The 21,994-nt window shown below is 41.6% G+C and overlaps 1 protein-coding gene across 2 annotated transcripts in view; it reads left to right on the top strand.

The window, feature by feature from the left end:
* Window positions 1-21,994, top strand: part of SCN8A (sodium voltage-gated channel alpha subunit 8) — a 215,741-nt gene that overhangs the window by 119,218 nt on the left and 74,529 nt on the right. Inside the window, exons 6-11 of one of the 2 annotated variants that reach the window (XM_045829237.1) lie at window positions 726-817; window positions 10,191-10,412; window positions 11,480-11,543; window positions 11,895-12,036; window positions 13,545-13,751; window positions 14,628-14,921. In XM_045829237.1, coding sequence (XP_045685193.1) covers window positions 726-817; window positions 10,191-10,412; window positions 11,480-11,543; window positions 11,895-12,036; window positions 13,545-13,751; window positions 14,628-14,921 — 1,021 coding nt within the window. Of the gene's footprint in view, window positions 1-475; window positions 568-725; window positions 818-10,190; window positions 10,413-11,479; window positions 11,544-11,894; window positions 12,037-13,544; window positions 13,752-14,627; window positions 14,922-21,994 lie in introns of both variants that reach the window. The other variant, XM_045829238.1, reaches the window with a different exon arrangement.

Below are 21,994 nucleotides of genomic sequence, written 5' to 3'. Positions count from 1 at the left end.
TTGGCTAAGTCGTGTACAGGCATTTAAACACTTTTGCCTTTGTCAGCTAAGGAGTTATTTTAATGGATATTTGTTTCTGTGGGGCTCCTGCTACAGAAACTTGTCTCCTTTTCCTAAGAAATTATTCACAGAACTTGGGGGCATAAGCCTCTGATACCTCCCAGCCTTCCTTTTCATTAAAAAAAGCAAACGGCCTGAGAGCAGTCGTTCTGATTCCGACCTGCACGTCACAGTGCTGGCTGAGAGTGAGCCCCAGGACTCTCCTGGTGGTGTCAGTTCTTTCAAATATGCTTTTAAATTCTTCTTGCCCAGGTTTTAGCGATGTGTTTCTTAAATGTTTATATTTTGAAACTTTTCTTTTTTCAAGGAAAAAAAATGAAATCATAGCTTGTGTATAAGACCCTTTCTTTCCCCCCCATTCTCAAACCTTCGCCCAGCAGCACCATTACAAGTTAACTTTGGTTTGATTCTGCAGGTATATAACAGAGTTTGTAAACCTAGGCAATGTTTCAGCTCTGCGCACTTTCAGGGTACTGAGGGCTTTGAAAACTATTTCGGTAATCCCAGGTAAGATGGCCCGGGTTTGGTGTTAGGTGTTGGGTTAGGGCCTTGACGTGACGTATTGTACTTTTTGTTTTGTTGTGGTTTTGTGTTTTTTCCTTTTGGTGTTTGTGTTTGTGTCTGTGTTTGTCATTTGTGTCTGTGTGTGACCTCCCTTACTACAGATATGTGACAGAGTTTGTGGACCTGGGCAATGTCTCAGCGCTGAGAACATTCAGGGTTCTCCGAGCTTTGAAAACTATCTCTGTAATTCCAGGTGAGAAAATTTAAACACATGACTGACTTTGCCTCATCTTCTCTCTCCCCTCCTTTCATTTTGCCCACCACATCCTAAAGCCGTGTCAGCACAGATGATATGGCCTTGCATTGCGCATGTTTTTACTGGGAGACGTTCTCTGGAAGGGCCCTTTGGTCCTCAGGCACTTTCTCCAATGGTGCTTGCCAGGCATGCAGCCCCCATTCCATCCATGCTTTTGAAAAAGCACGTGCTTAAGAATCACTTGGATTTTACAGTATCTGAAAAAATTGTCACAGAGCTAAGCTGTCTCTTTGAATATAAGTCATTTGCTTTCTGGCCTCATGGAATTACAGTAATTTTAACATTTGCCATCATTCCATTGCTTGTGATTTCTAGGCTTCCTATTGCATGGTGTACTGATGGAATGTTACTCGAAGAATTGTACTTTTATTGTTACTGTGTTAATGGAATTATTTAATCACATAAGAGATCTACCCGGTTAACTAGTCCAGTATTACAGACAAATTTAAGAGCCTTTGAGTTAGGTAACTGAACCTTAAAAATTACTGTTTATCAGTAATTATTCAATTGCTGTCTGCTTCACTAATAAGAACCAGTAGACATCTACTATACATATACTCAGAGACCACTCTCAAACGTAAATCCCAATGAAAGCTTATGCAGGTGCTGTTTTTAAAAAAAATCAAAGGTAAGATAAAATTCATCTGAAGGTATGGGCAAACAAAAAGTACAGAAATTTGAGAAGGGAAAAAAAGGAATCAGTGGGTGGTTGAAAGGTAGTTGATTGACAATCTCTTTAAAATGTTTTCCTTTTTCTTTTTTGGTCCTGGTTGACCTAGCCCAGGTAGTTCTTAACCTTTTGAAGGTTTTGGATCCTTTTGAGAATCGGATCAAGGTTCACAGACCCCCCTGAAGCCCACCTGTGGACCCCAGGTTAAGATCCCTTAATTTAGTTTAAATCCTTGCTACCTAGTAATACTGAACTACCGTTTTAAAGACCAGTTTGCTACCTGGTAATACTGAACTGTGTTTTAAAGACCAGTCTTGATGTGTAGTAGGAAAGATATTTTCATTAGTCTTGGCCTAGGACACACTGACAGTAACGTGGCAGAAGCTGAGACTATGTTGTCGCCAATTGGACTTCGGTTGTGTTCGAGGGTGTTCACGGAACAGACCAGACTTTCCACTGCACGTTTGTGAAAACACAGACGTGAAGAACAGAGGCATCCCGTCCCTGGTAGCACATGGTTCTTCCGCTGTGGCTGACTCAGAAGCATCTCTCTTTCCCCCTTTTTAACATCATCTAAATAGGAGGTATCCGAAGGTTACACAAACGATGACTCCTAGAGAGGACAGACTTAGAATGTGGTTTAGCAAGAACCCCAAGGAAGGTAAACCCCAATTCTCCATTTATAGATTTGGGCCATGAATTTGTCTAGTAATGAGTCCTCCTAAAAATGAATCCCTTTATGTTAAGCAATGGCAGCTTGCTCTTTTTCAACCAGAGTTTGGGTGTCAGTTGGAGTATGTCCTTCTTGGCAAAAAACTACAGCCCTGACTTATCCAAGTTTAGTTCTGAGTCATTTTAAACCCATTTGACAGAAAGTCTAGCTCACTTTCCAGGCAGCCTCACACAGCTCATTCACTGCTTAGGGGGCCTCGTCTTATTTTGTAAGGCATCTGGAGCACCAGGTCTTCACCTTTATTTTTCCTTTGGTCTCTTTCCTCCTCTGGCCTCCTTTTAAATATGATCCTGTGTTTTCTGCTCACTTCCCCCAGCGTACTCCACAAGGCATCTGTCTCTTTATGTTCTTGTGATCTCAAAACTTCTCTTCCAGAACTAAATTGGAAAGCTGTGTTCTGTTCACTAACTAGGGCAGCAGCTGCTATCTCTGGTCTAGCTTTTAGCTTCTGTCTTTGTGCTATATGGTTAACTTCTGACGACAGCATTACTGCAAGAGAGCTCTTGACTGATATCACTTTGCTCATCCTTAATACTCCGGTGCTTCGCGCACACAGGTCCTGGCCCATTGCATGCGCCACACGTGATTGTAGTCATTGCAGTTATTATGAAAAAGAAGCCTAAACCCAAAGAAAGGGTTTGTATCAAGGTTTAGACATCAGCTGCACAATTTGAAATAGATTTTTGGATTCCTATTTCTAAAAGCACCCCAGATGTGCTGGCTTTGGGGGGTTAACTGGGATGGAAAGTAATTTATAGGGGATAATAAAGCCAATACCAGTTCACTGTCAGTGAATGGTATAACCAATATTTGAATTAAAGTATGACTTTTAATTCTAAATTCTTTTTGTCCCCCATTCTACTTAGAGTTAGTAAGAGAAATCAGAGTACTCCCTTGTTTTGTAAATGATGTCTCCCTCATGAGAGACTTCTGTCATCCCATATAAAAACTGGAACTTGCCAATTGTGCTTTCTCCCATAGAGGGCTGTAGCCCTGTTCCTACATGCCTGTTACCCAGGTCACCTTCCAAGGCGGGAGCACCAGTGCATGCGTCAGTAGACCCAGCCCGTCTCTTGATTGGAAATCTAAGTCATTTCAGCTCCACTGCTGCAGAGCTGAGATACAGTTCCCTCTTTGTAAAAACTGTTGTTTTCCATACCAAGTTTTGTCACGGATCACTTCAATGAGGTTGTTGCTCTCTTTACCTTCTCCTCTTCTTACTTTGAATATAGGTTTTTGCCAAAGCTGCCATGGACAGAAGTGAGGTCAACAACAGAACTGACATAGGGCCTGTAAGGTCTCACAAAGCTCTCCTGGGCCTCAGCTTCCTTTATGAGCATCTTCTCTTTCTTAGAAGCACTCACCCAGCTTACCTGGGCTGATGCTGTCCTCCCTCTTAGCATCTTTGGTAGATACTCTGAATGTTTCAGGGCTGCTAGGACTTCCAAAGGATTGGAGAATACAGTGCATCAGTGAGCTCCAGCCTTTTGTATAAGAGAAGCTGTAATTTAGAGCTGACTTTTAGCTTAGAAAAGGCCAAACCCACCTTCCCACCCTTTTTATTTGCTAACTCAAGACCTGGGTATGTGTTATTCATGGTTTCCATTTGGCTTTAAAGGACTTGACTTGGAGAACAATGCATGTAAACTCTATGCTAAAACTTCAGGAGATCCTTTCTAAATTTTCTTTTTTTTTTTAAGATTTTATTTATTCTTAGAAAGGAAAAGGGAGGGAGAAAGAGAGAGAGAGAAACATCAGTGTGTGGGAGATACATCAGTTGTCTCTCGTCTGCTCCCAACTGGGGACCTGGCCCGCAACCCAGGCATGTGCCCTGACTGGGAATCAAACCAGTGACCTTGTGGTTAGCAGGCTGGCACTCAGTCCACTGAGCCACACCAGACAGGGCTAAATCAACAATTGAACCAAAGAGCAGGGCATGTCTAACTAGAAATGGGTTTAGGCTCTGAGAGCCATGGATCTGTCACATTCACCTTATGTGGGGACCTCGTGGGAACAGTTTAGGAGTGAGTTGGCTCTTTGTACCTTCTAAATTTTCTTTGGTCTGTAATTTGCCAGATTCAACTTGACATTGAAGTATTTTGTATAGAAATTTGTATGTCTTAAAAGCTAGTTTTCATTTTGTATTTAACTAGAACCTGGGCACAAAAATGAACTTCCAAGTGACTTTGTTAGAGATTTCATCTTTTGCATGCTCTGACCGTGTGCCACTGGCCTGCCGGCCCAGCTGTAGGGCAGCAACCCCCAAGCAGGTGTCTGGGTTTTTCTTAGGTGGTATCACTTAATGGTGTTAATAAAACCAGCCAAGGGGACTTCCCTTACCAGTTCCTTTTCATTTCCATCATTTAAATGGTTCCCCCAAAGCACATGTCTTCTCTGTTTGTCAGCATGGATTTAATATCAATTTGTTTCTTTAGAGTTGAGATTTCTTGATTACTTTTCCCTTGGGTTGTTTTATTTCTCTGCTTTCATTTCTGTTACTTTCTCTCTTTACCTGTGGGATCAGGTAGGAAGCAGGGAGAATGACAGGCTTTTCCTTCCCACCCCAGTATTTGCACTTAAGAAAGCATTTTCTTTAAATGTATATAATATGAATACAACAGTTTTTAGTGAAGGGAGATAGAAAGTGTTTTAGGGCTATATTCAAGTTCATTGTTTCTTTTAAAATATTCTACTTATTAATCTACTTGGTTTTGTATTTCTCCTTTGTCCACATTGCTTTCTCAGAAAAGATAACTAAAATTTAACCAAAGTTTAACATAATGGTCCTAAGTGGAAAAACACAAGATTCACAGGATGCCACTTTGGCCTACTTTTGAGGGCTGATTCCGTTTTTGTCAGACTTTGTAACTTGAATCTAGTCTTCAGTAAATAAATCTGTGGCCTCCAAGTCTCTCCCAAATTACTCTTGCTCTGAAGAATCTTTAAGAGCTATCCTGTGGCTCTGACTGGTCTAGCTCAGTGGGTTGGGCATTGTCCCACAAACCAAAAGGTCACTGGTTCAATTCCCAGTCTGGGCACATGCATGGGCTGCAGGCCAGGTCCTCATTTGGGGGCTTGTGAGAGGCAACTGACTGATGTTTGTCTCCCTGTCTTTCTCCTTCCCTTCCCGTCTCTCAAATAAGTAAAGTCTTTAAAAAAAAACAAACAGAACTATCCTTGTGAGGATTTAATCTGCACCAGGACAGTTGACCTGCATGGCTTTATTCCTAGCATTTATCTGGATCCAACTAGACTTTGGGAATTGGGGAACTTTTCTTACCTCTGGGGTGGGCACGGCTTGCCACTGCTCTTGATGCCTGTTTCAATGTTAATTTTGTGGGAGTTTTAGCTCATGTTCCTTCAGACCAGTTAGATTTCTCAACCTGCGCCACATACTAGGAAATAGAAATTTACTTTATCTATAATCTGGCATCACCACCTTGGCAGAAGATTTTGATCCCAGTGCACATGGCTGATTTCCCTGGACGTAGCACATAATCAGGCTTTATTCATTTGTTCAAGAGATTGTAGGCCTTCACCTGCTTCTCAAAACTCATTAAATATCTGACTTCCTCTCAGGTAGTTGACCTTTCTGTACACTGGGTCCCGCTGTCTTTCCTTGATCTGTAGTAATTATATTCACTGCTCAGACATCCTCATGCTAGTTAATGTTAGCCTCTTCCAAGAGTTCTTGCTGTCCAATTTGCCCCCACGTGGCTTCTGCTGCACACTCTGTTGAGTAGGAGTCATTTGAAAGAGCATTCTGCTCTGTTTGGGATAATCCGTTTTCAGTCTCTTGCTTGTTCTGTCTGGTATGTGATGTTATGAGCCAGTGGAAGAAGCAAGACAGCTGGTCTTCACTGACAGAGCAGTGCCATTCTGCATTCCTGCACATTATCCTGTCAGGAATTCTGCCGGCAGCTTCTCGCCCTCATTGACTGACTGGCGTTGGTGGTAGCAGGGAGCACTTTTCCTCGGTTGCATTTCCTGGTACGTGGCAGCCACTGCTGACAAGACTTGAGTTTAAGAAATGCATTGATGGTGTCAACTCCATAAACTGGCACTGGTGGCTGCACACACGGTTGTTTACAGCTGTCAACCCCAAGGGAAGGAAGACGCGTCTTGGCTGAGGCCAGTGACCGTTTATATTTACTGTTGCTGGGTAATCGAGTGTTAGCCTGGACCTGCAAACATTGATCCACATCACCTTTTTTCTTCTGTACTTTCCTCTAATTTTCTCCTAACGATCTGGATGAGAATCTTGGAGAGTAAACTTTATAGATGGTCATATAGTTAATGTTATTTAGTGCTTATTCATGCTTAATTAAGATTTGTTTCTCTGAGCCCCTCTAAAGTATAAGTAGCTGAATATAATTTCTAGCCCTAGGTTTCAACTTGAAACTTGAAAGCTGAAAGATCTCTCTCCAGGGAATTGATCTAAGTCTTAGATTTCCAAATACACATTTTAATTTTTTTAACCTTTCTGGACTCATGTTTACAGACTTCTTTAGCGGTGACATCTGGTTTGTGGAGAAGAGCTATTGAACCAGCTGACTGCGACTGTTCAGGTCCATCCCCAGGAAAGGGATAGTTCTGTGTATGGTCAGTATGTTAGTTGAGCATCTCTGGTTGCAAGACACAGGAGATAAGAAATCTAATAGCTGCTGTGTTTTGGGCTTTTGGAAGCCAGTGAAACCAGAACGTAGATCCAGAATGCCCCAGATCCCAGGAAGGGCTTTGTCTTCCTCTCTCTTCTCTCCATGTGTCTATTTCCTTATTCCATCTCTTAGCATAATAACTACCTTTACTTCTCAGATGTACCCTGCTATAATGACAGAACACCGCTACCACTTAGCTCCCAAATTTATATATTATCATTCCTACCACATGAAAAGACTACTGGACTGTCTCTTGTCCAGGAGGAAAGGATCTGAATTTAAGTCAGACGTCTACTCTGTCGTTCATAAACTAGTAAGAGAGTTCACTTCCTACAACAAGGTTGCTGGGAGCCCACCCGCATGTAACAGGGGCTAGTCTGAGCCAGGGATTTCCTGCTACACGGGCTGGGACGGAACTGTCGGGGGTTAGGGGAGTGCTCCCGGCCTGGGAAAAGCAGATTAGACTCCAGCTAAAAGTGTACGTTTTTTCCAATTTATCTATTTATATGACAAAAGCATTAGTTTGACTATTTTGCATTACTGTACACTTGTTACCTGTACAAATGGCAGCTTACAGCTTATTTCTCAATTTCTTTAAAATAGAAAAAGAAAAGATCATCTGGTGTTTGGTTGGGTAATTGTCTGAACCATTCAGGAGAAACAGCTATATAAACACTTCATAAAGAAGTCCAGGAAAAGAAACTTTACAACCACTCTTCACTGACGCATTCATTTATTCTTGTTTTAAATCAGTCTTTGACTCTGAAAACCATATAATTTTAGGAGCCTAGAATTGAATTATTGACTTAGTATAAACCTGCCCCAACCCAGCCAAATGTGATGAAGGACTTTTCTGTTCCTCAGAAGCTTGTGGAAATAAGTTCCATGACACTGGAACGACTTTTACTTCCTTATGGCTGCCTTCTGTTTTACACCACCCGAACCCTCTAACTTAGTGCTGTCGTATGACACAGTTTCCCAGGACTGTGGGAATAGAAGATTGAAATTTTGACTACTTAACCTCAAACAAATATCTCTGTCCTATTTTAAAAGACTTCCAGAGAAGACTCTTCAGCTTCTCCTCCACTGCCCAGTGTCATGTGTCCCTGTGTTTATCCACACTGTGTGTGAGAAAACAAGACTGAAAGGCGACTTTAAATTTCTTCTGAAACTTGGTGGGTCACAAATCTTGGCTGAGCCGGGGCCTGAATTCCTGCTTTCTGGTCCCGTCTGGTGTTCTTTTTGCACAGCCTGTGAGGAGAAAGGAATCCGATTAGAAATACCCTGTACCCCAGGCAAGCTCCTTCTCATCTCTCTGGTGGCCATGTGGATGGCCCGCCCTGTGAGAAAGCGCAGGGCAAGGAAGCACAGGGCCCGGCACACGGTACATCTCTAGTCTAACTCTTGGCTTAACTTCTCTTAGATCCCTTTCAGGATGTCCATGGGAGAGAAAAGAAAGTTTCTTATTCATTTACTCTTTTGATGAAAATATATTAAGTGCCTACTTTGTGCCAGGCCCATCACTACTGTTGGACTCAGATAGAAAATTCCATTTGACTCAACTTTGAAAACTCTAGGTAGTTACTGGCAAAAGCAGAGTCATGTTACATCACCCATTAGATCATCATTGTCATTATCCTAATCACATACATCTCTTTGAGGAGGGAGAGCTGCAAGTGTTAAGTACCAGGTAATATAATTGATATTTTGCATTTATTATCTTAATTTAAACCTCACAACGACCCACTGAGGTTGGTAGTATAAACACTTTTTTTATAGATGAATGAGCTGAGGTTCAGACAAAACTGGTTAACATTTGAGTCATGTATTATGTACCAAGGGCTATGTTAAGTATTTATATGATCATGCTTAATTCTCAAATCAGTACTATGATATTCAACCATAATTATCCCCATTTTAATAATGAAAAATCTGATATTCCTGAAGGTTAAATGTATTGCTCAGGTCATACACGTAAGTGGTATAACTTGGTTAAAATTAGTAATTATATACCCAGCCTCACACTTCAAAGCCAGGATAGAGATTTCCCTTGTACTTCCACCCAATATTCTTGCCTTCAGAAGTAGATCGGAGATGAGATCCCTGTCGAGGCTCCGTGTGACCCCCTGCCCGTCCTGGTGCACTGGCACCCGGGAGTGCTCAGCACTGTGCCGGCCACGTCCTGTGGGTGCCCCGGTGTCTGGGAACGCCCGGGAGAGCCAGGCAGACTCAGTGTCAACCCAGACATCACGAACCCACAGCCGTGTTTCTCTGTGTCTCCTATCACTGACCTCTCCCAGTACAGCTAAGAAGCCTACCTACAGGTTCAAATCAGAACCAGTGGCTTGCATTTAAACGTCAAATTCAAGAGGTTATATATTTTTATTTTGTTTTTAATCTAGGACAGCTAAAGGTCAGTTGTAGAGAATATATGTGATGCAGAAAAGGTATATTTTTAAATGGAAAGACAAACCATAAATACTCAATTGGTAATAAACCTTTTCAACACATTGGCATTTCCAGAGCTCTTAGGAAAATATTGTTGTACCTTCTCACTTATTTTTGGTTTTTAAACGTCCAGTAGTTCTTTTTCCAACCTGGAAGCCTCCTCAGTTCCTGGGTTTTCCATTTGTTTATTCAGCTAATATTTAATGAGTACCTGCTGTGGGCTAGGAACTATAGGTACAGCTGTGAGCAAGACTCACACGGTTAGTTAGAACCACGACAAATGCCACAGAGGAAAGTGTGACGTGCTACTAAAATATTAATACTAATGGGGGAGGGAAAGAGTTGTAAAGTCAGGAAAGGCTTTCTGGGGGAGTTGGTATTGAAGCTGAGACCAGAGGATAAATAGGAGTTAGACGTGGAGGAAGAGGGACGTGAAAGGAGCTTCCGGGCAGAGGGACCAGCACATAACATGGAGGCCCGAGGCGAGTAAAAGTTCGACTCCTGCTGGAGCTGAGAAGCAGTCAGAGACAGGAAAGCCCTTGCAGGAAGAAAAGCCACAAGCTGGAGAAGGAACTTTTTTCTTCTTTTTAAAAATTAGTGGCTTAAAAATGGGCACTTCTGGGAAAAGTGATAATATTGCTGACATTATCACCTTTGTTATTCCCGTGGTGGAAAAGATAACAGGGCCTTGTTTCAAGGGTGTTGCTATGGGGAGGAGTAGAAGCCAGGAGCTAAAAGGGGCCTGGGGGAGGTGGGGAGGGCTATGGGGTGACTCTGATTCTGGGGGTTCTATCTCCTCAGGCCTGAAGACCATTGTGGGTGCCCTAATTCAGTCCGTGAAGAAGCTGTCGGATGTGATGATCCTGACAGTGTTCTGCCTGAGTGTTTTCGCCTTGATCGGGCTGCAGCTGTTCATGGGGAACCTGCGAAACAAGTGTGTTGTGTGGCCCATAAACTTCAATGAGAGCTATCTTGAAAATGGCACCAGAGGCTTTGATTGGGAAGAATATATCAACAATAAAAGTAGGTGGCCCCTTCCCTGCAAGAGGAGAAAGAAAAATCTGTCTCTAGTTTACGTGGTCAGAAGCTATCACTGGGCTTTAAAAAGTAGTTGGCTTAGAAAGGGATGCCAGTGCTACTAAAAGTAGCCTTGTGGAGTTACCCCCTTTCTCTGAGGCAGGACTGTGTTCAGAAGCTCTCGAATATCAGCCCTTTCCCACCCCCTTCTCTAGCTTTAAGACCTAAAATGAAATGCTTTGTCACATGTAGCCCTAAACTTTTGCTTTGGGAATCAGGCTTAGTAGCTTGATAGAAATCCTTTTTTCCCCTAGCTGGGTTACTGGAGATATCTAAACATTTGGAGCATATCTCACAAACCTGCCTAATTCTGTTGTGCAAGACCTCAGTAATCAGTCTGGTCTAGGGCGTCAGGTAATCTCTAAGGCACCATGTGATCCTATTACAGTTAAGGAGTTTGAATAATTTCATTTCAGGAACCAAAGCACTTGGGTCTTACACTAAGGAACAGCTGGTGTAGTAGTACTTCTATAAAGTAATGGGAAAGAGTTAATATCACTGTTAGTCACTCTTGAGGAAATAAAGGCAGGTAAGTAGCCATAAGAAAATGTTGCAAAGTGGGTTTCAGGGACACAGTTAAGGGAGACATGCCTTCCAATTTAATATAGGACATGGTAACTAGTGATCAGTGAGGATGTCTAGTTTATCTGTGTTGAAGAGAAGTTATAAGGTAGAAGGATAAAGCTGTATAAAGGGTTAAAGAATCAGGAAACTCTCCTAGGCCCCTTTGATTCAAGTACCAGAACCTGGCATACAGATCCGACGTACCAGTTGAAAATGTCTGTGAAAATGACATTGCATTAAGGGCTTTACGGTAGCACTTTTAATTTTTAAATATATATAGCAAAATGATGGGAAAGAATTTTTATCAGGATTCATGGATGTCAGAAAAGATTTATATGAACTAAAATCAGTAACCGTTTCTGCTGGGACTAGTTAGGAACCATGTGACCTTATTCTCTCATTCACTTAAATCTGCCTTATTCATCTCCTGCCTCTTCAAACTTTTCTAGCAAATTTTTACACAGTTCCTGGCATGCTAGAACCTCTACTCTGTGGGAACAGTTCTGATGCTGGGTAAGTAGCTCACCTAATTTTATTCTCCTCCCTTAAAATAATGTTTCAGATAAAGATGGCAATATTTTCACTTTTCTCTGTGCTAATATACTAGACTCTAATTGGATCTAACATATTGGGTCTAAGGTATTTTCTTTAAAAATTGACTTGCCTACTTTGTTTCTTTCCTCTTTTTCCTCTTCTTCTCTTTCTCCTTCCTATTCCTCCTCCTCTTCCTTCTTCTTCTTCTTCATCCCCATTTGTTGGCCTGGCTCTATATGATGTTTATTATCTCCAAGGTCATAGAGATGACTTGCAGCTGATGCAGTAGGATTGTGTTGAAAAGCCCAGAACTTCTCTTTCTTTCCTCAGGCAATGCCCAGAGGGATACCAGTGCATGAAAGCAGGAAGGAACCCCAACTACGGTTACACAAGCTTTGACACTTTCAGCTGGGCCTTCTTGGCATTATTTCGCCTTATGACCCAGGACTATTGGGAGAACTTGTATCAGTTGGTAAGTAGTACCCCTTTTTCAAGTGCTGCCTCTTTTTCTTTGGTGATAGAATTTGCATGAGGAAATGTGTGTTTGGGCACTTTCTGAGTAAGAGATTTTTTGTAAAGACATCATACAGGCATCTTAGAATGGTATTTCTCTGGTTACAACATGAAGTGAATTCTTTCCTCTCTTGTCCCCGTTTATCTAATGCTCAGTCATGTGTAGCTATAGAGGTCCACAGCCTCTTGCCGGGCCTGGGAACCTGCTGTCTCTACCTGCCCTCGATTGTTTCACCAAACCATCGGCAGTGCTGTATTTCTGCTTTTGAGTTTGGGGGCTTAGGGCATCTTTTTAAGAACTATTAATTAAACATGGTGTGAAAGGCATTAATGCTAGACATTATAAAAATTACATTTCTATCCACAAGGACCTTGAGTCTAAACATATCAACATTTTTGAGATTTGTAACATGTTTGGACTTGTTCAAGCAGGTTGTGACTGATTTTTTTAAATGGTCAGTACCATTCTATTGAGCTGCATTGGTGACTCTGGGCGAGTCCTTTAACTTTGCTTGTTGTGATGGAGAGGTTAGTGTAGGTGATTGCGGAGGGTCTTCCAGCTTAAAAATTTTATCCCCATTCATTGTTTTCTATTCAACTTTGGCATTAGATGATGCCATTTAGTTTGAGAATGAGAAACATGTCCCCTCAGGCGTGAAGAAACCTCTTTAAAGGAAGTGTCTAATGAGATTCCCTAAGGAGTTCTTACTTTCTGTTGGACAGCCTAGAGTTCCCTCGGATTTGAAACTTTCTTATGAAATATTTATGACTAATGTAAAATATTTGTAGTTGAAAAGACCAAAGATGAAAACTAAGTGATAGTGGGTCACATACACATAACCTAAAACCCAACTGTTCTTGGATGTCTATTTGCTCGCTGTTAGTGAAAGAACAGTTCTAGGATCCTCTGCCTTTTTCTGTTTTCCCACTGTCCTTTATGTCGTATTCTTCCAAAACACATGCTATTACAAAAGAAGAAGGAAGGCTGTCACTCAAGATGGGGACTTACTATGACTTGGACCCCATCCCAGAGATGGAATTTATCTGTTAATGCTCTTTAAGGACCAGTAGATAAATGAGCTAAAATTTTTTATTCTTTTCTTGTACTTGTTTTAGAACCAACTGACAAAGTCTAATATAATTCTTAGCCCAGGGAATTTTTTCCTTTAAAAGAATCAAGCATTTTTCTATGAAAGGACTATATTAGGAGTATTTGCAAATCGAAAAGGACTTATTTTGCCACAGTGAATGGGAGATACTACTGATATTTCCTGTGAGTCGAGGATACGGGAAGCCCTCAGCCTTCGGGCGTGAGAAGTGCTTTGCAGTGTGAAGGGGTGCCACGTGGTGAAAGACTGTCTCATTCAAAATGAAGTAGAGCCCCTGCAGGGAACACTGGCCCACGAGTCGTTTTCAGCCTCGTATATTTGATTCAAGGGACTCAGAAAATGGTCCTTTTCTCTGCAGACCTTACGAGCAGCTGGGAAAACCTACATGATCTTCTTTGTCTTAGTCATTTTTGTGGGTTCCTTCTATCTGGTGAACTTGATCTTGGCTGTGGTGGCCATGGCTTATGAAGAGCAGAATCAGGCAACACTGGAGGAGGCAGAGCAAAAAGAGGCTGAATTCAAAGCGATGTTGGAGCAACTTAAGAAGCAACAGGAAGAGGCACAGGTGGGTGATCAGTTCTTTGCAGCAGTCCTGCCTGCCCGATCACTGTGAGTGGGCCCCCACCTGGTTGCCACTCCAGTTGCTCTCTTCTAGGCATATTGTCAAAGAGAAGGTATTGATCTGATCAAAATACCTAATTAACAACTGGTCGTGGTTGGTTCAATTATCCCATTTATCTAATGGCCAAATTGTCAATATGTTCTTTGGTTGAATTTCTCCACTGTTCTGCGTTCAACTGGCATGATGGCTGAGGAGAAGAAACAGTGTCCAGAGCGGTTTATACAGAGCTTCGTGTAAGCATAACCTTTTTGTTGAGGAAAACATTACAGTCTCCTTCAGAGATTCTCTGCGGTCTTAAAAAAGTATTGATTGTAATTAAAAATAAGATATAGGTAAAATACTAAAGTGAAGTTTGAAAAACAAATTTATAATCTACCACCTTAACACTTTCTAATCTTTATCCAAATATACATGTATTTTTACATTATCAGGCCCATATGTATAATACAGTTTCATTTCCTGTAATACATGTCCTAAGTAGTTCTTAGCATTCATTTTCAGAGTTGTCCAGAAAAGTCAGTGTGGTTCAAAGAAGGCAGCCAGGTTCGTATCTGAGATACTCAGGAGAATAAACCCCAAAGCCTCACCCCTGGGTTCTGCTCTGATGACTCAGTGCTATGTGCCACAGTACAGATTCAGCTAGAACATAGGGATGGCCGGCCCTGGCCACAGTCTCCTGACTGCCGGTTCTCCTTCCTCCTTTATTCCCTCCTTTCCCTGTCTGAGGGAAAGGAACTGATCAGCACTCGTTGCTTGACTTTGGGTGACTTGGGGTAATTGCTTCTGACCTGGTCTGTTGCTCTGTGGCTCCTCTCCTAGGCTGCTGCGATGGCCACCTCAGCGGGAACTGTCTCAGAGGATGCCATAGAGGAAGAAGGTGAAGAAGGGGGAGGTTCCCCTCGGAGCTCATCTGAAATTTCTAAACTCAGTTCCAAGAGTGCTAAGGAAAGACGTAACAGGAGAAAGAAGAGGAAGCAAAAGGAACTCTCTGAAGGAGAGGAGAAAGGGGATCCTGAGAAGGTGTTTAAGTCAGAGTCAGAAGATGGCATGAGGAGGAAAGGCTTTCGGCTGCCAGACAACAGAATAGGGAGGAAATTTTCCATCATGAATCAGGTAAACTCTTTGCACTGGGTCAAATAGTCTAAGAAATTCTGGTTTTCCTAATCACTTGATTCTCTTATTCCCCTTTGGCTTTACATTTTCCAGACCCATCCCTGCATCCTCAGACCTGCCCTTCCATGTTCCATGTTCCATATTGTTCTTCTGTAGAAAGAACTAAATATTCCTGGTATATTAGGACCATCCTCTGCTCTAAAGCCAGCCCTAGGGAGATGTGATGACCTGTGGCAGACTTGCTTCGGCAGTAAAGTCTGTCTCGCCAGTAAGCTTATATTCTGAAACATTAACAAGACGTTTTCTCCTCTTAGCATCTGACATCAGAACTTAGCACAAACAACTGTAGATTTTTTAAAAAGAGATAAAATTCTTTAGGTCACCTTATTTGAGTGTGGCAAGTTCTAGTAATTATTCTAGATATATAGTGTCATGCTGATAAATTTACCCAACTTTGATAAATGGAGAAACTAAGAGAAAAAGAGTGGGAGGACTTATGGATAATTGTTGAGAATTCTATTGCTATAACTATCATCACATAAAAGATATTTTTGGATTTCAAAGACCACCACCAAAATCTAATTCTTAGGCCATTTAATTCCCCATTTTAAAGAAACACTGAAAAGTTTGTAAGGTAGACTAGATCACAGTTTTTGGTGATGGCATCATATCCATTGTATTCTCTCGTTTCCCAGGGATGATTTCTGTCTTTCTTTTTTGTACCTCTTGCTTCCCAGTTCCTTCTTTTGCTAGTCCTATTCATTGTGTCATAGCAAAATCTCTTGTGTCCATCCCCTTCTTTCTATTCTTATTAATCCTGCCTTTGTTCGAATTTTTGTATTAGTTTGTTCTTCTGCAGTTACCCACTTTAGTGCACTTCCTCTGGTCCTTCTCCCGCTCCTCTATGTTTATAAGCTATTAGCAGGTCATCATTGATCACCAAGCAGTTACAGAGTGCCTACCATGGGCGAAGAAGGATTGCTAGGTCCTGAAGATTAAAAGATGATTAAAATGCCATCCCTGTCCTAGAGAGCTTACAGTGTAGTGGAACAGCCAGATACATTTAAAAATTAATTATATAATAGCATCGACAGCATTATTTCATAGTTGACATATACTGGGTTGTTTTGGAGGGCACAGATCTATGCCAACCTGTAGGTTCAGCCAAGATTTTCTGGGGAGGATAAAGGATAAATTGCAATTGGTCGAATAGTGTGTGTGTGTGTGTGTGTGTGTGTGTGTATGTGTGTTGGTGAGGGAGCAGTTAGACTGAAGAAAGAGTATTTGAAAAAAAGCATATTCCAGTTTGGATATACCAAGTTGAATTATTTGTTGAATGCGCAAGTAGAGGGGTCTTTTCAACACAGGTATAGTGAATTGATAGCTCATAGAAGAGGTCCTGAGATGAGAGGTGACTATTGAAATCATGCAACTTGATGAAATTAGTCAAAGTTATGGTGTCCAGTGGGAAAGAACAGTGGGCCAAGGACACAGCCACTGGTGTTCGTGGGCATCGGAGATGGAGCTCATGAAGGAAAGTAAATGGGTGGCCATTAGAGGGTCTGATGGCCAAGAGTGCAGTGAAGCTGAGAGAACACAAGAGTTGGAGAAGGCTGGGGGGTGATTAATAGATTGGAATTTTACAGAGATGCTTTGTGAGATCAGAATTGGAAATATTTGTTGATTGACAATCTACTTCACTGAGAACTTTAAAAACACGCTTTTATACCGGGTAAGGATGGATGCCATATTGGTTGGGAAGTGGGAACAAGGAGTGTAGACTTCTCACTCAAGCTTATTTAAAGAATATGGATGAAAATAAGCATTTTTATAATCTGGGGGCGGGGGGGAACCCAGAAGGTGAGATGGAGCTAGAATATGGGGTAGAATAGAAAATAGAGCACAGTCTTAGAAGATGTAGTGTCTAACAGGAAAGGGGCACCTTGTCCCCTAAAACACTGAGAAAGCAGAGAAGGGTGGGCATGGATATGTTTATAGATAGAGCATAGGAAGTTTTTAATAATGTAGGGAATTTAAAATCTTATTGAAGGAAATGAGAGGTTGCGTAGGGATTTTTTTAAAAAATGTTGACAGTTTGGAATAGTTTTTAAGAAAAATGGGAGGGAGTATTCCCCTAATCAGATTTACTCTCATTTTCTAATGAAGTCCCATCCCTTTAGCATGGAATTTATAGCACGTCCCCTTCCCCTGGATGCAGCCTGCCTGTTCAGTCTCCAGGCACGTGTCCCCTCGAGCACCCTATTCTTAATCCGAATGCACTCCTAGAGGCTTCTCGTATTTGACGTTTGTTTTCTATGCTCTGTTTTGCTCCAGAAGCACTCCTATTTTCCCATCGCTGAGTCTACATCATACTTATTCTCCACATTCTTTTCTCAGGAAACCTTCCCTGACCTCCCCCATTCCACACCCAACTGGAAATTGTTTCATCTTTTCACTATGTTTTATACATACCTCTTTACTGTCTGGGGCACTATTTTTTCTTATGTTCTTATCCTCTTCTCAAAGTCTCAACATCAAGGTCTGCTTCTTTGCACATGGCTGGCATTCAGATATTTGTTGGACAAATAAATAATGACTTTTATAAAACTGATTTAACCCATCTGGGACTTGGCCTGGAGCCATCTGTCTCACCCACCTTCATCTCACCTTTCTCCTAGTTCAGCCTCTTTTGGGGAAAAGTTCGATTGTGGCCCTGCTGTAATCCAGCCCTTGTCTTTGGAACCGTCACTGACCTGGTCAATGAATACCTTAGTGTAATGAACACATTGCTAATGAATGGTCTCTGATAATCTAAACACTTTAGTACAGACTTGCACTGATTGCTCCATGGCTCAGAGCATAAATCTGGGCTTCTGAGATATCCTGCTTTGCATGAAAATATTCACTTCCTCTTATTTCCCCATCTAAAAACAATTGTATCACTAGATTTCTAGAGACCATGGCTGACTGCCAGGACTTGATTAGAAATCCTACCTGCAGTAACAGTCTTTGTCCCAGGACTCTCCTGCAGTGTCTCGGATTTTATCTGGAAGAATGACTGAGGAAACTGAGGCCTGGAGAGATTAACTAACTTGTCTAACGTTATGTTGCTCGTAAATGTGAGTGCCCCTAATCACTACAGCCTGTAGCCATCCCCTCCTCACTCACCTCCACACGTGCGTGGCCGTCTCTCCTGGGGGCCCACCAATGAATGTGGCATCAGTTGTCCCACAGCACAGCTCAAGTGTCAGTCAGTGTTCTTTACTGCCAGGTCTTCTGACATCCTCTGGAGGCATCTGCCCAGCCTGTCTCCTGCCCATTTCCCTATAAAATTACTGCTGTGTTTTTAGGGCTTAGGCCACTTTATAAATATTAGGTTGAGCCCATTTTTGCAAAATATTTTAACTACTGTATTACAGCATTTCTCTCCTTTTTGGTATTAGGACTCTGTTGTGTTTTAAAAATTATTGAGAACCCCAGAGAGTTTTTTAAAATGTGCTTTCATCATATTAGAAGTTAAATTAAGAAATTTAAAACTATTTACTGATTTATTTAAAAATAATAATGATAAATTGATTATATGTTTAATACAAGTTACACATATTTTTGTAAAAATTAACTTTTCCAGAACAAAAAAAATAGTGGAAAAAAGTAGTACCACTTACATTTTTGCAAATCTCTTTAATCTCTGGTTTAACAGCTGGAGTATCATACATGCTTTTGTATTCACTCTTGCGATATTTTTTGTTGTTGAAGTATTTGAAGAAAATCTGATTTTCTACAGGTATAGTTAGGAAAGGAGGATTATTTTCATAATCTTTTAAGATAATTGTGAATATTCTTCTTTGCTGCTATTCCTGAACTGGGCAGTGGTAGTTTTGAGGGTTAGTTACAATGTAGAATCTGAAACTGTGTCAATAACTTGCTACTCCGTTACTTTAAAGTCTCTTGTGGTGTTTTCACCAGGATCGCTAACTCATTAATCATTTATAGCATCATGCATTCATTACATTGGAACTAGTGGTTCACTAAGTGATGCAGGTCTCCCAAGTACTGACACACAGTATTTAAAAATCACATATATTATCACCACCAATCTCATCAGAAAAGAATATTAAATATTGCAAAAGCTGTAAGGCTCAGTATCCACGGTATGCTTGTGAGGAAATGAGAGTGATAAAGGCAAATGTGTTAGTATTATCAAGAACCAGTTTTGACCTTGTGATCCCCTCCCCTAAAAGGGTCACAGGGACCCCCTGGAGTTCCCAGACTACACTTTAAAAAACACTGCTATAGTGGAAAGAAAAAGTGAAATATGGCATGGAAATAGAACATTAAATCTCCAATTTATCACAGTTTAAATATGTCAGTCATTATTAAGCCTCATGCCAACAGATAGCTCATGCGATGCCCTGAAATCCTGAGTTACATCTTCTGTGAAATGGGAGTCTGTTAAGAGCACCCAGAGCCGTCTCTCAAACAAACACCTAGGCCTAAGGTGGTATTTTTAGTTGGCTGTTATGTGACGGCCTGAAAATGACCAGAAGCTCCTGGTTGGCTGACAAGAAAGATTTTGGAAACAGAGAGTAAGGCGTCTACCTATCTGATGAACCATCTGGATATCAGGATAATGAGCAGTGGGTTCCAAGTCATCTGACCCCTCCCATCCAGGGAAGTTGGAGTGGCGAGGGGCTGGGGTGGCTACCTAAGGACGTGTGGCCTTGGGGAATGAACTAGGTATTGTATACAGAGTACAGGGAGCAGCTGAGCAAGTCATCACTTTTCCTTCTGCATGTATTGCAGTCAACTCTGTTGTCCATGGTGGAATAAGGGATTAAAGAATAATAGGTAAAGCATTTCCTTTTACTGTGTGCTGTCTCAGGATCCTGATTTCTAAGTGGTCCCAAGTTACTGACTTGATCATCATCTTCCTTATCACTTTCCTATCAGTTAAAAATATGAAGGGGGACCCCCCAAAATCAGAATTTATTTATAAAAAACTGCATATATATGCTTACATGTTTATACTTCAGTCACCTTCAAAGTACTCTCCATTTGATGCAATGCACCCGTTGAGACTTTCCACCGCTCAAAATAATTTTGAACTCATTGATTTTGATGCGTTTTAGTGCTTCTGCCATTTCTTGTTTCACCTCTTCCACATCTGCAAAGCATTTCCTTTTGAGGATTTTTTTAATCAGGGAAACAAAAAAACATTGCTCAGAGCAAGATCTGGTGAATAGGGACAGTGAGGCATAGGGGTTATACCGTTTTTTGATCAAAAACTGCTGAACACTTAGCATGGGGTGGGCAGGTGTGCTCATAAATCACCCATCACAGCATGGGCAAATGTGTTGAAAGAGTCTTCAAAAAAAATTCAGTGAAGCTGAACACAGCCTCTCACAACACCAGCTGGTGCACTGATACAGATGGGTTCCTAGAACACACACTCACCTAGTTGGAGAAGCTTGTACTACAAGAAGCGCCCCCACCCCCTGCCTCTGAAGATAATTCTGTTTTAGGGGGGGTTCCCCCTTGTAGTCTGGTGTATTAGCTCTCATATAGTATGTAGTATTTCCTATGAGGCTACAAGTTTCAAAAGGTTAGGGACCCTATTGTATGGGTCCCTATCGTCACTGTATCCATATTACTTAGCATACAATAGGTATTTAATGACCATTTGTCAAATAAATCATACTTCTTTCTTAATAGGGAGACCTAATGTATCAGGGCATGTTAGCACCCAACATTCAGCCCAGGAAAAGTTGCTACCAGAAGTGAAGTAGTGACGCAGTGCAGGAATGGAACAGTGCTGCAGTGGGTGGCTAACTTACAGTATATAATTTAAATACATGTTAATTAAATTAAATGCTGTACCTCCAATGTACAAAGACTTCCAGGAGAAATAAAGATGAATCAGACAGTGCACCCTTAAGGAGAAAATGTGTGTATAATGTTACTTAAAAAGAAGAGATAAAGCATGTATTTAAAGAGCTATAGTAAAAAGTGGAGCATAGTAGTCTCAAAGAGGGGCTCAGTGGTGTGGAGCGATGAAGAAAGTCTGCAGAGGAAGAAGCTGCTGGACACTGGAGAACAGAAGTAGGAGAGTAAGTTAGGGTCAAAGCTCGAAGGATCTTGACTGCCGTTCTTAGGGCACGGAGTGATGACGTTAAAGGTGATCATGAGATTTGGTTAAGGAGCCCAGGAGCATCTGTGTCCTGTCTTGTCCTGGCCATATTTCTTTCCAGTGAGGCCATCAAGACAGTGTACCAAATGTGCCCAAGGCACAATTTATTAACATGTGAGTTTATGTTTTGAACCTCTCAGTGTTCTGTGTTCAACTGCACTAAACATGTGGGTAGAAACTCAAGGATACTTCCTATCTCCCCTAAACCCAAGCTTGGGGTCTTACTATCTCAGTTGTGTTGGTATTCTCTGTATTTTAGGATGCTTTGGCATTTTAGGAGCCTTGCTGGCAGGGAAGGGACTGTCCCTCCCAGCGCTAACTCAATTCCTGGAGTTAGTGGGCTGCTTGCCTGGAAGTGTGCCTTTCATATGTAAATCAACCAATTCAAAAGCCTTATTCCCCAACCTTCTCCTTTTATCTAACTCTCCCACACAAAGTCATTATTTCCCTGGCCCTAAACTGCTTCAGGGCCAGCTACTGGACAACTGGGACCACTTGGATGGCCCAGAGCCCACTTGGAATTACTTAAACTATCCAATCCTAAACTTGCTCTAAGGTGCCAACTCTGCCTGACTCATTCCTTTCGCAGTAAACTACAGTCAAGATTCTGTGCCAGGCTTCCCGTGCCCCTTCTGCCTCCCCATGAGGCCCTGCATGCCCCCTTCCCTCAGGAACTACCAGTAATAAACTCTTCTTTCAAAGGCAGTTGCCTCTGTACCTGTCACCTTACCTTACCTGATTAAAAGAAAATCACAGGTACATTTTAAGACACTTACCTTCTGGCCAGCCACATTGTTTAAAAAAGTGTTTCTCAAACTATCTGTGGTGAAGGACCAGTTTCTATTTTCCCTGACTTTTCATGAACTGGATACTACTATAAAATAAA

This window comes from Phyllostomus hastatus, unplaced genomic scaffold (assembly GCF_019186645.2).
Source record: "Phyllostomus hastatus isolate PE091 unplaced genomic scaffold, TTU_PhHast_1.1 phas_scaffold_93, whole genome shotgun sequence".
Taxonomy (NCBI): Eukaryota; Metazoa; Chordata; class Mammalia; order Chiroptera; family Phyllostomidae; genus Phyllostomus; species Phyllostomus hastatus.
The sequence above is the reverse complement of the archived record's forward strand: the minus strand, read 5'-3'. Positions and strand labels throughout refer to the sequence as shown.